General features: G+C 33.8%; 1 protein-coding gene across 1 annotated transcript; it reads right to left on the bottom strand.

Annotated features, from left to right (window-relative positions):
• Nucleotides 1-6,171, bottom strand: LOC110096986. Its single transcript, XM_020823165.2, has 13 exons — nt 5,967-6,171; nt 5,796-5,893; nt 5,645-5,731; nt 5,401-5,551; nt 4,853-5,296; nt 2,870-3,018; nt 2,592-2,780; nt 2,421-2,511; nt 2,153-2,324; nt 1,788-1,898; nt 1,589-1,682; nt 342-451; nt 1-233 (listed from the first exon to the last, which is right to left on the bottom strand). The coding sequence occupies exons 1-13, from the start codon at nt 6,129-6,131 to the stop codon at nt 226-228; spliced, it is 1,869 nt and encodes a 622-aa protein (XP_020678824.1). The 5' UTR covers nt 6,132-6,171; the 3' UTR covers nt 1-225.
• Nucleotides 6,172-12,599: the final 6,428 nt, after the last annotated feature.

Consider the following 12,599-nt stretch of genomic DNA (forward strand, 5'->3'; position numbering starts at 1 on the left):
TTAACCAAAATTCAAAAAAAAAAAAAAACTAAGTAGATCATATACAAACACAGCTTGACCAATGTGAGTTCAAGAAGAAATCACAGAAGAATAGGCTCATAGTACAGAGCAAAATGTGCTGGAATGATCAACTTGAAGTGTTTAGGTATACAAAACCGATGGGTAACTATCAACTAGGTAGAGCTTACTGCATTTCCACTTCCATTGCCATCAACTAAACAGCACTCAGTTTACTGTAGAAAAGATGCCAAATATATAAAAGATAATAATTATAGACTGACAAACTCAAAAGAGGCCTCTAGCTGAGAAAGAATGATGTGAAATGAGAGCAGAATTAGTACCTTCTGTCAAGCAATTTTGGGATTCAAAGTTGTTAGAAGGATCTTCCTTTATCGATGCAGTACCCTTTAGTATATTCTTCAGTTCCTTTTGCTTCCTTGCACTTTCAGACCTGAACCAGAAAAAAGGAGAATAGTAGGCCATTTGAATTCTTGGCAACTGTTAATAAAAAGAAAAGATTAATAGAACATGAAAAGCTATAAACCACTTCTAATCCTCAATTATTAAAGGTGATAACAGAAGGTTATCTGCAAACCACAAGAAGACAAAGCAAAGTAGTTAATAAAATCTCTCTTAGATTTGCCACCTACAATTCTACTAGGGCTGTAACCGGGTCAAACCAATTAGTAAGTTGGCTCAAACTCAAGTTAATGTACGACTCATCAGTTGAGCTTGATCGAATAAAAAGTTAAATTTGAGCTAACTCAAACTCAACTTGCTAGTTCGCTCTCTCATTTTAAGAAATGTGAATATAAAATGCACCTAAAATATTTTAAAATTCAATGATTTTAATATAAATTTGCTAGATATATTTTAAAATTATCTTTATTCCTTTAGGATATTATTATAATAATACATAAAAAAATGATATTCTCTTTTATAATAAATAAATAAGTTCATGAGCTGACTTTAACATGCAAAATGAAGTTCAAACTTGAGCTCAAACTCAATTAACTAAACAAGCTCAAGCAATGGATGGCCCAAGCTTGGCTGGACTGATTTTCACCTCGCTTGGCTGGACTGATTTTCACCTCTAAATTATATGATTGCTTAGCTTTTATTTACAGAATAAGCCTATAATGTAAGAGTTTATATCATATAAAAGCACATGAACATTATACGACATTAATTACATTTATAATGATATGTTTGTATGGTATATTTGGAAAAGGGGAGTTAAAAGGACAGCTTTAAAACAACTAAACAAACCGTTAAGTAGGGAACGAGAAATATAACTTAAGCAAATATTCTCACACTACAACCAGCACATTGAGGATTCAATGCTAAAATTATTTATGCATGGAAAATTAATATGTTTTGGTAGGCCATCCATATGGACAAATTTTAAGGCCAAAAGCATATTTCAAGTTTTATCATTGCCAAAGATCATAAACGGAACAAACATTGAAGATTTTACTGTATCAAAGCACATTTGGTTCCAAAGTTCAGAGAATAAAAGAGACCACTGTAAATTTGAGATAAACAAGAGCTTTTTAAGGCGAAATGAAAGGTTTCATGTTTTCTGTACCTCAAAAAGGAAAGATATTGTTCCACCAGTTGTTGATCATCATCAAATATGAACCACTTCTCTTGAGGAGTAAACACACTCCAATTCTCAATATCTGAAAGGAAAATTGTAAAAATTCTGTAATTGCAAAGAACATGTAGAAATGCCAGGGCAATATACTTGGCCATCAATGGTGGGTAAGTAAAAGTCAAGTATAGACCTTGGACCATAATGGTTGAACTTCTTTCATAGCTTTTTAATCTCCAGAACACAGTTCCATCCTTTTCTAGAAACAGGGGACTAATCCGAACAGCATCTGGTGCTTGTTTCTCTTGATAATTGTTGAGATATGAACAAAGAACAGCAACTTCATAAATATATAGGCTTCTTGATGTTTCTAAGTAGTCTTTCAAATAACTCTTAAAAACAAGTTGAAAACAAGAGAAAAAAAATTACTGGAACTAGAATTGCAATGATCTACATTAACGCACAATGATTTCATTAAAAAATATAAACTACGATCATAGTGGCAAGGTAAATGGTGTGTAACCAATGAATGCAAGTTATTGATGTACTGTTGCATACTCTTTGGCAAAAGCTCAATCGACTCTAACATTTCTTGATGAGCTTTTTCAGTTTCATGTCGTATTTTTGAAATAAGTTCGCCATGCTCAGATATTGAAAGTTGAGTGGCCCCTTCTGTTGGGAGCATTGCTTTGGCAAGATCATTTTTAAGAGTTTGCTTGATAAGTTTTTCCTGTAAACATTTGAAAGAAAAAGGTAGATCTTCAAGTGGCGTTTCTCCAGAATTCTAACAAAATGGATAATTTAAACTGCATTTCCATTTGCCCACCTTTGTTTTAGCAGCGCCAATCTGTTCATTCCTTTCCTTCTTTTCTTCTACAAACTTTGCATACTCTTCATCAAGAAATTTCCTCAGTGCTCTAATGAAATAGTACACAAAATTGAAAACTACTATGAAAATTTTATGATATAATCAAGTTTCAGAAAGAAAAATACTTACTCAGTGCCAAGAGCCTCGTCACAAAGAAACACTAAGATCCTTAGTTTTCTTGACGAATCCAAATTGTTGTATTTAGAAGGGTTGTCAATAAAATCTAAAGGCAACCCTGTTGCAAGATGTTTATATTGGTTGAGGCATTTACCAAGAGCTTTTAACCATGAATGTTCACCATTGGTTTTCAAGTAGTGCCTTCAGGATTAATTACGTAAAAAGTAGTCAATATCAGTGTACCAAACAATTGTGATATGAAACTTCATAGCATACTTTAAAATGCATACCCTTCTCCCATGTCCTCTAGGATGAAGGAGAGCAATCTGATTTGAAATTGAATAATTGCAGATGCTGTTCGGCAATGACGAAGTGAGATAGAGCCTCTTAACAATCCCCTGATAATTGCTTCAGGCTGCCCTTTCTTTATATCAAGAACCTAGAGTCGAATAATGTCATTATTTAAACAAAAGAACAAAAACATTATATAACCAAATACAGACACAAAAAGGAAAAATTTTGTGTCCAATCCAAGATTTGTTTGGTGCAAACCAAGGATTTAACAATGCCCAGTGAAGCTTAATCTGATTTTATAGGCTAGTTAAGTATAGATTGATTTATTTAATAACTTAATTAGCTAAATTAATTAAAAAATGACTAAAAATTTCTTAGGTAATTTTACTTTGAAGTGTTTGATCATAAGAGAAAATATAGTCAAATAAAATTATAATTTGGGGTTAATAAAAACCAATGCATTTACTTAAGTTATATACAAATTTTTTAACTAAAAGATGACAAGCCTTCAAATATTTACAATTATTAGAATAAACTCCTTATTTAGATTATTACATTAGATGTTTTACTTTTAAGAACTTGATCCTAAAATAAATTTTAGTATCATTCTTCTTTTAATAACAAATCAGAAAGAGAATAAAGAGAATAACTCCCTTATTTATAACCAAATTATTTAGAATTGATAATATTTGAGTTTGAAAGATGGATTCTGTTGAAGTTAGCATCAAAACTAACCGCTTACAAACTTAATTCTTGTGTTTATTTAGATTACAATGATTTTATTTTTACCATATATATATATATAAAGATGACTTATAAGCCAACGTAATTTAGAACTACCTTCTTAATTTTAGAAAGAGAATTCTAAACTGAGAAACTCCTTTCATTCATTTTTAATCTTCCCTAAATAGTCTCCTAATGTTATAATGCATATTGTAGAATATACTTTATTCATTCACAATAGTACTTTTGTTCAGATCAATTTGATGTAATGCTTGGTTAACTTTATTATGTTACTTAGTACATAAATTTATGTTGTTTAAGTGTATTGCTTTAATTGATGTGAAATAAATCTTGATTATAACACTTTGATCATAATATGGATATAAAAAACATACGAGTAAATAAAATAACAGCAAAAATAGTTATGTCAACTCTATTCAAATTGAAGCAACAACAACAAGCTTTTATCCCACTACATAGAGTCATCTACATAAATTCTTTTTCATCATTGTATCTACTAAGAGTCAAATTCTCATTTAAATATATTTCAAAAAAAGATCATTTTTAAATCTACTTTTCTATCACACAATAGGCCGGATGCATTCATCCACTTCAACCATCCAACTCGAATTCTATAAATAATATCCCCATCTATTTCACCATCTCGCTTTTAGACTCAAAATATCTAAATTGTGCACTCTTTTCAATGGCTTGATCAACCAATGTTAATATCCCGCTACTAGAACTATGACTACTTAAATTACACTCCATGTATCCGGTTTTAAATTTACTCAAACGAAAGCATTTAAACTCTAGTCTTATCAACAAGAAGAATATCATTAGAAAAAAAAAAAAGCATACTTCAAGATAAATTCTCTTGCAAATGTGCATTAAGAACTAAGAACATCCATGACTGACGCAAAACAATATAGGCTTAAAGTTGATCCTAATCCAACTAAAATAAGAAAATACTTGGTCGAACTATTTTGTGTTTGAATATAAGTAACAACTCATGTATGCATATCCTTAATGACTTGAATATAAGTATTATTAACTAATTTCTATGTAGTGAAGTAGTGGTGAGACCTACAATGCTCAATTCAAATTGCCACAAACTAAAATTTTCTGATTTGAGCCAAATCAGCTCAAAATTGAATCAGTTTAAGATATGAGCCAATTTTAAAGGCAGGGAGATTCATTATTAGGACAACTACGATATGACTTCAAAATGAACTAGAAAGTTTCAAGTACTATACCTTGGAAAATACGTTGCAGAATTCAAAAAATTGCAATGCAGGTCCAACATCTTCAGCTGGCAGATCAAAACCTGCAACAGTAGTCAGAGGTTTCCCTGGAGGTCGAACAGGCATTGTAGCAATCTTTCGAGGCCGCCCCCTTGGCTTGAGAGGTTTTTCCATGGTCTCGTCCATAGCAACGTCATGCAAGTTTTCCTTGTTATCTGCATGTCCAGGCAAACCTTCTGCTGGACTCTTGTACTGCAACGTTTTCTTATTTTGATCCTCGTGACTCCTTGCACATTCAACCTTAAGATTCGTCTGTTTTAACTTTTTCAATGGTTTTCCATCATTCTTCTCTACGAGCGCACCCTTCCTAAAACAATCAGCTTCCATGCTCACAGTATCATTATTTTCGAACTTGCAATTTTCCTTATCCCTGCATCTTTTTGATGCCACTTGTCCCTTCCAATGTAGATCATGCAAGTAGTAATAATAAAGAAAGCAATTCCGACACGAAAAAAAAAACTTAGTTGCAGAACCGGCAATTCAATCAAGATAAAAGTTACCATTTTTGACACAGGGGATCCCTTCGGTGAGGCGATAGCCTCTCTCGGCACATTCTCTCCTCCGTGACTTAACAAGTCATGAACTGACGAGAACCCAGTAAGTTTGGCTGTATGGACGAGAATCCCAGTTGGCTGCTGGCCCTTCTTCTTCCTACAGTATTAAAACAAGAATCGAGCCACAAAATTATGGAACGAAGGAAAAATAAAACGAAACATCCGCCTAGAAAAGTTAAGAATAGGCTACATGCAGAAGCTACAGTTGCAGACTCCCCTGCATTTAGGGCACTTCCAGTCATCCGAAGTAGAAACTTCCTCGGCCTTCTCACCATACCTGGGTCAACCAATTCCCTAAGTATACAACATTAGATTGATACGATATTTTGAAAAGAAAATACCTGTTAAGGAGACACTTGTGGCAGAACTTGATAGTGCAAGGCTTTTCCCTTTTCATCGCCTTGCAGGAGGCTGAGAAGTCCATAGTCTTCTGCCGGCACTGCTTACATTTCATAGGAAGTGAAATGCAGGTAAAATTAGAAAAATGCGGGAATCGGTTAGCTAGGTTTTACCTGGTGACATGTCTTCCCGTTCTCCGAGTCGTAGATCCGCCCTCCCTGAACTCGAACTCCGGGGTTCTTAGAACGCTTGACCGGGGACATGGCAATCTCCTTCTTGTTCTCGCTGTCATCCATCTTTCGGCGACGGCTAACTGGCGAAGTAGGAGGGACGGCCATGGACGAAAGCGACAACCTTCTTTGATTCCAAATGGGATTGTTGAATCTGCGGAGGTGAGCGCGAAGAGAAGGTGACGTTAAATTTGTTGAGCATTTTCGCTTTTGCCGCCAAAGTTTTTTTTTTTTCCTTTATTTTTCGAATGACCGACGTTTTGGAGGGTATTTTTTTGGAAGGCTCAGAGCGCCAAAAATATGAAAATAAGTTGTAATTTACAACTTTAACATATTAATTTTATTATTTACATGCATGATAGTCCAAATATTAATAAAAGAAAATATAATTGTCACATCCCGGGTTCAGAAGGAGCTACACTCCTCCAATTAGGGCTGCAACGAGCTACTCATTGCTCAGTTCGATTAAAGCTCGTTTGTGATTGTTTAATCAACTAAATAAACAAATTTGAACAATATTTTAAATATTTGATTCTTAAATAAACAAGCTTGAACACTAATGTGTTCAGTTTATTTATGTTCGTGAACAACATCATTTAAAGCTCGTGAATAAGCTTGATATTAGGCTGGATAAGAAGCTTGATTCGTGTTAGATTCATGTACAAGAGAACTTTCACATTTGTCCATGTTTTCTTGATTGTTTGTTTAAAAAAATTCATGAACAAATATAAGATGAATCATAGATCACTTGTTCGTGAACGAACTCATTTGGTGACTCAAAAAAAAAAAAAAACTAGTTATATATGTTCATAAATTTGCTCTTTTGATAGCTTAAGAATACTCGTTAGATATGTTCATAAACGTGCTTGTTTGATATTTTAAAAAAATTCATTGACTATGTTCACGAAAATGCTAGATGTAATTATTTGTTAGGAGGCTCGATAAAACTCGTTTGTTAAGTTAATGAACATATAGAAGTAGAGCTCGTTTATACTTCATTAAAGCTTGTTTGTTTAAAGCTCGATAAGCATTAAACGAACTAAACATGAACCAAACATGAACACTCGATAATTTAAACAAACCAAACATGAACACAAACAATAAACTCAAATCAAACACGAACCAAACTTGAACAAGCTGATAATAAATGAACACAAACATGAACACTCACATACTCAGCTCGGCTAGGTTCGTTTGCAGCCCTACCGCCAACAAGTGGTGTCATTAAGAGAATAAAACATACTTTGTATTCACAAAGAGAATATGCATATACAAGAGATACAACATGATATGTATATATGCATCAGAGTAAACAAAGGAAGTGAAATAAAATCAATCCATTAATAAAAGTTCAATTAACAAATTAGTTCAAATGATAATAATTCAGAAACAAGCCAACAAGAAAATATAAATATAGCAAAAACATGAAAGCAATTTATTCAATCTTCAAAATACATAAACATAATAAACTACTATAAAATAATAAATACAAAAAATAATTAACTGCTGATAACCTTGTTCATGAGGTGGCGGTCCACCAAACATGTACACGTAAGACCTGCTGAAAAAGACAACGGGTGAGTTTGAAAAAATCAAACTCATCGAGTAAGTACTATCTATCAAAGTATAAATAACAGAGGAATGGACATGCAATATGAGCAACTAAATGGTAGAAATAATAACCTAAAAAGATGAGTAGAAATCTATACTCCAAAATTGAAATTGTCATGAGATATGTTATGTTTCATGTAATATAAATCTAATATGCTTGTGACATTAATGTATGCGACAAGTTATTATTAATGTAATTATATTAAATGCTAGAAAATGATATCACACTAGGTATCATCATGCCTCAAAATGACATATATTCATTTATTACTTCTAATTCAGGATTGCTTATATTCTTTACATTTAAATTATATATATATTGGTTTTGTCACATTAAACGGAGGTCTTTTCTAATGACCCGGTAAGGAAATTGAGGTATTAGATTTGATTTATGTTAATAAAGGTAGAGGTAGACCTAAGCATCCTCATCTCTGCAACACTTAACTTAGTATTATGCTTCTCAACATAAGCACTATTAACTCCTTTTTTTCAAGAACTATCCATAACATTTTTCTTGGAACTTTATCATATGCTTTCTCTAAATCAATAAATATCACATGAGATGGTTGTAAGACATACAATGCATTCTAATTCAAGTAAAGTACATTTGTTCGAAAGTATAGCACGTACACTTGTTAAGGTTGCATATCTTCTTATAAATATTTTCATAACTATGTAGGGGAACGTTTGCTTCAACGTCCAAATGAATATCCAAGAAGAGAGATATCGGATGTACAACAGATTGTTACCGGGTCGAAAAGAATTGACAAATGAATTTATACATGGAGTTGAGACTTTCATTCAAGTTGCATCTCAAATGTCTTCCTTTAAGTTTGATAAAATATTTAGATGTCCATATTTGAAGCATAAAAATCAAGCATTCCTCAAGCCCGATGATATGAAGCTTGATTTATATCGTAGGGGATTTCTTGCAGACTACTGAATTTAGACATCACATGGCGAGTACGAGCCACATAGAGATACTCATGCCGGTTCATTCATAGCTTATAAAACATTTGATGAAGATCAAATGAGTAGATCCTATGAAGAACTTATTTTTTGATGTAGCAGGTCCTAATTTAAGAGTTAGTATGGAAGAGCCACCAAATGTAGAAACCCAAAAATTATTTGAGTTACTACATGCAGCTCAAAAATCAATTTGGGACGGTTGCAATACTCATTCAGAATTATCCATTGCAGTGATGATACTAAGTATTAAAGCTGAGTATAATATTCTTCGTGATTTATTCAATGACTTTATTGATTTTCTCAAGGAAAATAATCCAACGGACAATTTAAATCCCCTCAAATTTGTACCGAACGAAGAAATTATTATCCAAGTTGGGTCACACTGCTACAAAAATTGATTGTTGTATCAATAGATGTATGTTATACTACAATGATGATGCAACAGAATTTTATTGTCGCATCTACAATGCTCCTCGGTTTAAGAAAAACTCCAAAAAATAACGTCGTCAAAAGAAAGATGTTCCATATTCTCATTTATTTTATTTACTGATCATTCCAAGACTTCAGTGACTCTATGCATCAATAAGTTCAGCAGGTCATATGAGATGGCATAAGGAGAAATTAGCAAAAAGTGGTGTTTTTTCTCATCCATTAGATGCTGAAGCGTGGAAACATTTTGATCAAGTGCATGCTTCATTTGTTGTTGAATCCTACAACATAAGATTGAGATTATGTGTCGATGGTTTTACCCCATATAGTTAAGTAGTTACACTGTATTCTTGTTGGCCAATTATACTAACACCATACAACCTTCCACCATAGATGTATATACCTAGTCTGTACATGTTCTTAACTCTTATAATACATGGACCACATAATCCAAAAATAAAAATTGACATTTTTTTGCAACCATTAATTGATGATCTCAAGTTATTATGGGGAGAAGGAGTTCTAACATATGACATATCAACAAAATAAAATTTTCTCCTTCGAGTTGCATTGTTGTGGACCATTGGTGATTTTCTATCTTATGGTATGTTCTCTGGTTGGAGCACAGCAGAAAAATTAGCACGTCTTTACTGCATGGAGAATATTAAAGCTTTCACACTAAAACATGAAGGAAAAAATATTTGATTTGATTGTCATTGTATGTTTCTAATTATTGTGATTGACTATAGTGGCGTGTTGCCCAAAATTATTGTGATTGTTGTATTTTATGTGCATGTTTAGAGTTTAGGGTAAAAATCCCTCAAATAGAGGGGAGACTATCAAATTTTGTTTTCAAATGCTATAGGTTTACGGTGGCCAACCGGTGGTTTGGCCCCAGAAACTTCGATACCGAATGGCTAATTGACGCCGCTGGAAATCTACTCAAACCGCTGGTATTTAGCGGCGGTTTACATATGGTGTCCAATGGTAGTCCGACGACACGTCGGCGATCACACTGCCGGTAAGTCCTTCAGTTCTAACCACCGGTAATAGTACCGGCGGTCTATACTATACTAACAACAATTTTTTTACCGGCGGTGTAACGGTCGGTACGCCACCGGTAACAACACCGGTGCTCAGACCGCCGGAAGATAACCGGCGCTCAGACCGCAGGAAAATAACCGGTGGTACAAACCGTCGTTGCAAAAAAACCGTCTGTAATGGTTTCCGACGCCTTTTTTTTTCAGCGGTTTTTAAATCGTCGAAAAGCCACCGGTGTTTTACAAAACCGCCGGCAAAAACTGCTGGTAATGAGTGATTTTCCTGTAGTGCGAGAAGGTAAACACCAACCTAAAGAAATCTAATTGTTTCCTGTAGAGTCGTCACTCTAGGGGCCTCTCAACCCCATCTAGCCAAAAACCAATAAGGTTATACTGACAAACACCCAAATATACAGCACAAGTATTATTTCATGGAATCATCATATGTTATATAAATCTACATGATAATCACAATTTATATAATCAACATGATTTATAACATGAGAATCATAAACTGCATTACATACAACTAATGTATATGAATTTAACATTTTATAATAAAGACCATTTTAAATGCAAAAAAACTCGTATATCAACAAATAAAATAATACTATTTCTATCACATGATGATTTCTTGAGCCATAATTAAGATTATTGGCATGCTCAATATTAACATATATTAGAAATAAAACTGGCGATCTAAATAATTATAAAATTGGAATTCTAATACAAATATCATGGATTATGCCCATAACAAAGAAGGGTATGTTCACACCAAAAATAAATAGCAGTTACTTACTTTTAGGCTAGGGTCGAAACTCTAAGCCTATTCAATATTGAATTGACAAGGCTACAAAGACAATGCTCCAAAAGTCCTACAAAAAGAATCCTAATTTAATATACAAATTAATTGGAAAAAGACTTCAATACAATAAACATAAGACTCTCACACAAATAAAAGCACAAAACTATATAGGTATCGTTAATCAAGATATAACACCCCAATTCCAATTAAACATCAAAACAACAACAATAATAATAATAAATTGATAACGATCATCACCCACTAACTTGTTTGGCAGGTATGGATGGAGGAAAAAGAACCAATCTTAATCCAAGAGAGAAGGGAGACTCCACCTTGCTTGAAGAGATGGAAGTTGGAGGGATATTTTTTGCCAACAATGGCGCTATTCGTAGGGAAGAAACGAAAAGGAGGAAGAGGGAAGAGGTTCGACGACTAAGAGAGGCACTACAGGAAAAACGTCATTTTCCGGCGGCCATTTTCGTCGGAAAATGACCAAAAGTTCGTCAGAAATTTGCATTTCCGGCGGAAATATGTTCGCCGGTTTCACGCGCGTCGTAAAAGGACTTCCGGTGCAATATAATGCGACGGAATTATTTCCGGCGCATTTCCGACAGAATTTTTGCTGGAAAAATATTTCTGGCGCATTTCCCTAGGGAGGAGGGCTTTTGGTGGTTGCTACGAGGGAGAAAAGAGGAGAAATAAGCGATGACATAGCTTCTATCCGGTTCAAATGGCGAGAGGGAATCTATATGCGGGAGAATCCATCGAATATGTAAGGGAATTATGATTGGAGGGAGATTTGTGGTTGAGGGAAGGCTGTTCGACCCACTCACATAAGAACGAGGCGAGACATCTTTGGTTCTAGCGAAAGAGAGGAGTCGGACGGTTGCTTGCGTGTGCTGGAGAAATCCCGAACCGGACCGGTCTGGGTCAGGATATAACAATAATATCTCTCATTATAATCCCCTCATTATGCTATCAATCCTCGTCACCCTTCACACATAGTCAATCACCCTAACTCTTGTATTCTCACATTTTCTTGACCTTTCATCTCTTTTGTCCTTCACTCTTATTATCGTATTTGCACATTGCCTTAACCTTCATCGCTCTCAACCTCCTCCTGTCTATCTTATATCTCTAAAAAAAAAAGGAAATACATGCTTGCTCCCAACTTCTATTGCATAACCCTCTATTATTTAAGCTTTGTTGACAACTCGCCAAATTATTTTTTTGGTGAGCTCACACTCAACCTATATAGCCTCCCCTGACTCACTACCCACCACTCTATATGACCTCTATGTTCTCCCAGCAAGCAATAGCTAGAGGTAAGACCTAATCATTGATCTCATTTATTTGTGTTAGTCCACTAAGTGTATAAAAGTTGCTTTTATGGGTTTTATTTTATTGAGATTGCGCAATATCTATTTTTCTCCTAAATTGTATATTATTTTAATTTCATAATATTTAATCCTTATATTTGTTTTATTTAAAGAGAATTATGTGCATAACATCAAAAACTTTCTTATTTACAAAACTAATATTTAAAATTTATAATAAATTATTGAATATATTTATTCGTAAGTGATAAGATGAAGTAATTGAGAATTTAATGAAATAAAAATATATATAAATTGAGATTTCATTATGCACTGTAAACTTATATAATATTATTATAAAACATAATCAATTTGAAGTTAATTTGGCAAATAAACAGTATTTAAA

Source organism: Dendrobium catenatum, unplaced genomic scaffold (assembly GCF_001605985.2).
Source record: "Dendrobium catenatum unplaced genomic scaffold, ASM160598v2 fragScaff_scaffold_133, whole genome shotgun sequence".
NCBI lineage: Eukaryota > Viridiplantae > Streptophyta > Magnoliopsida > Asparagales > Orchidaceae > Dendrobium > Dendrobium catenatum.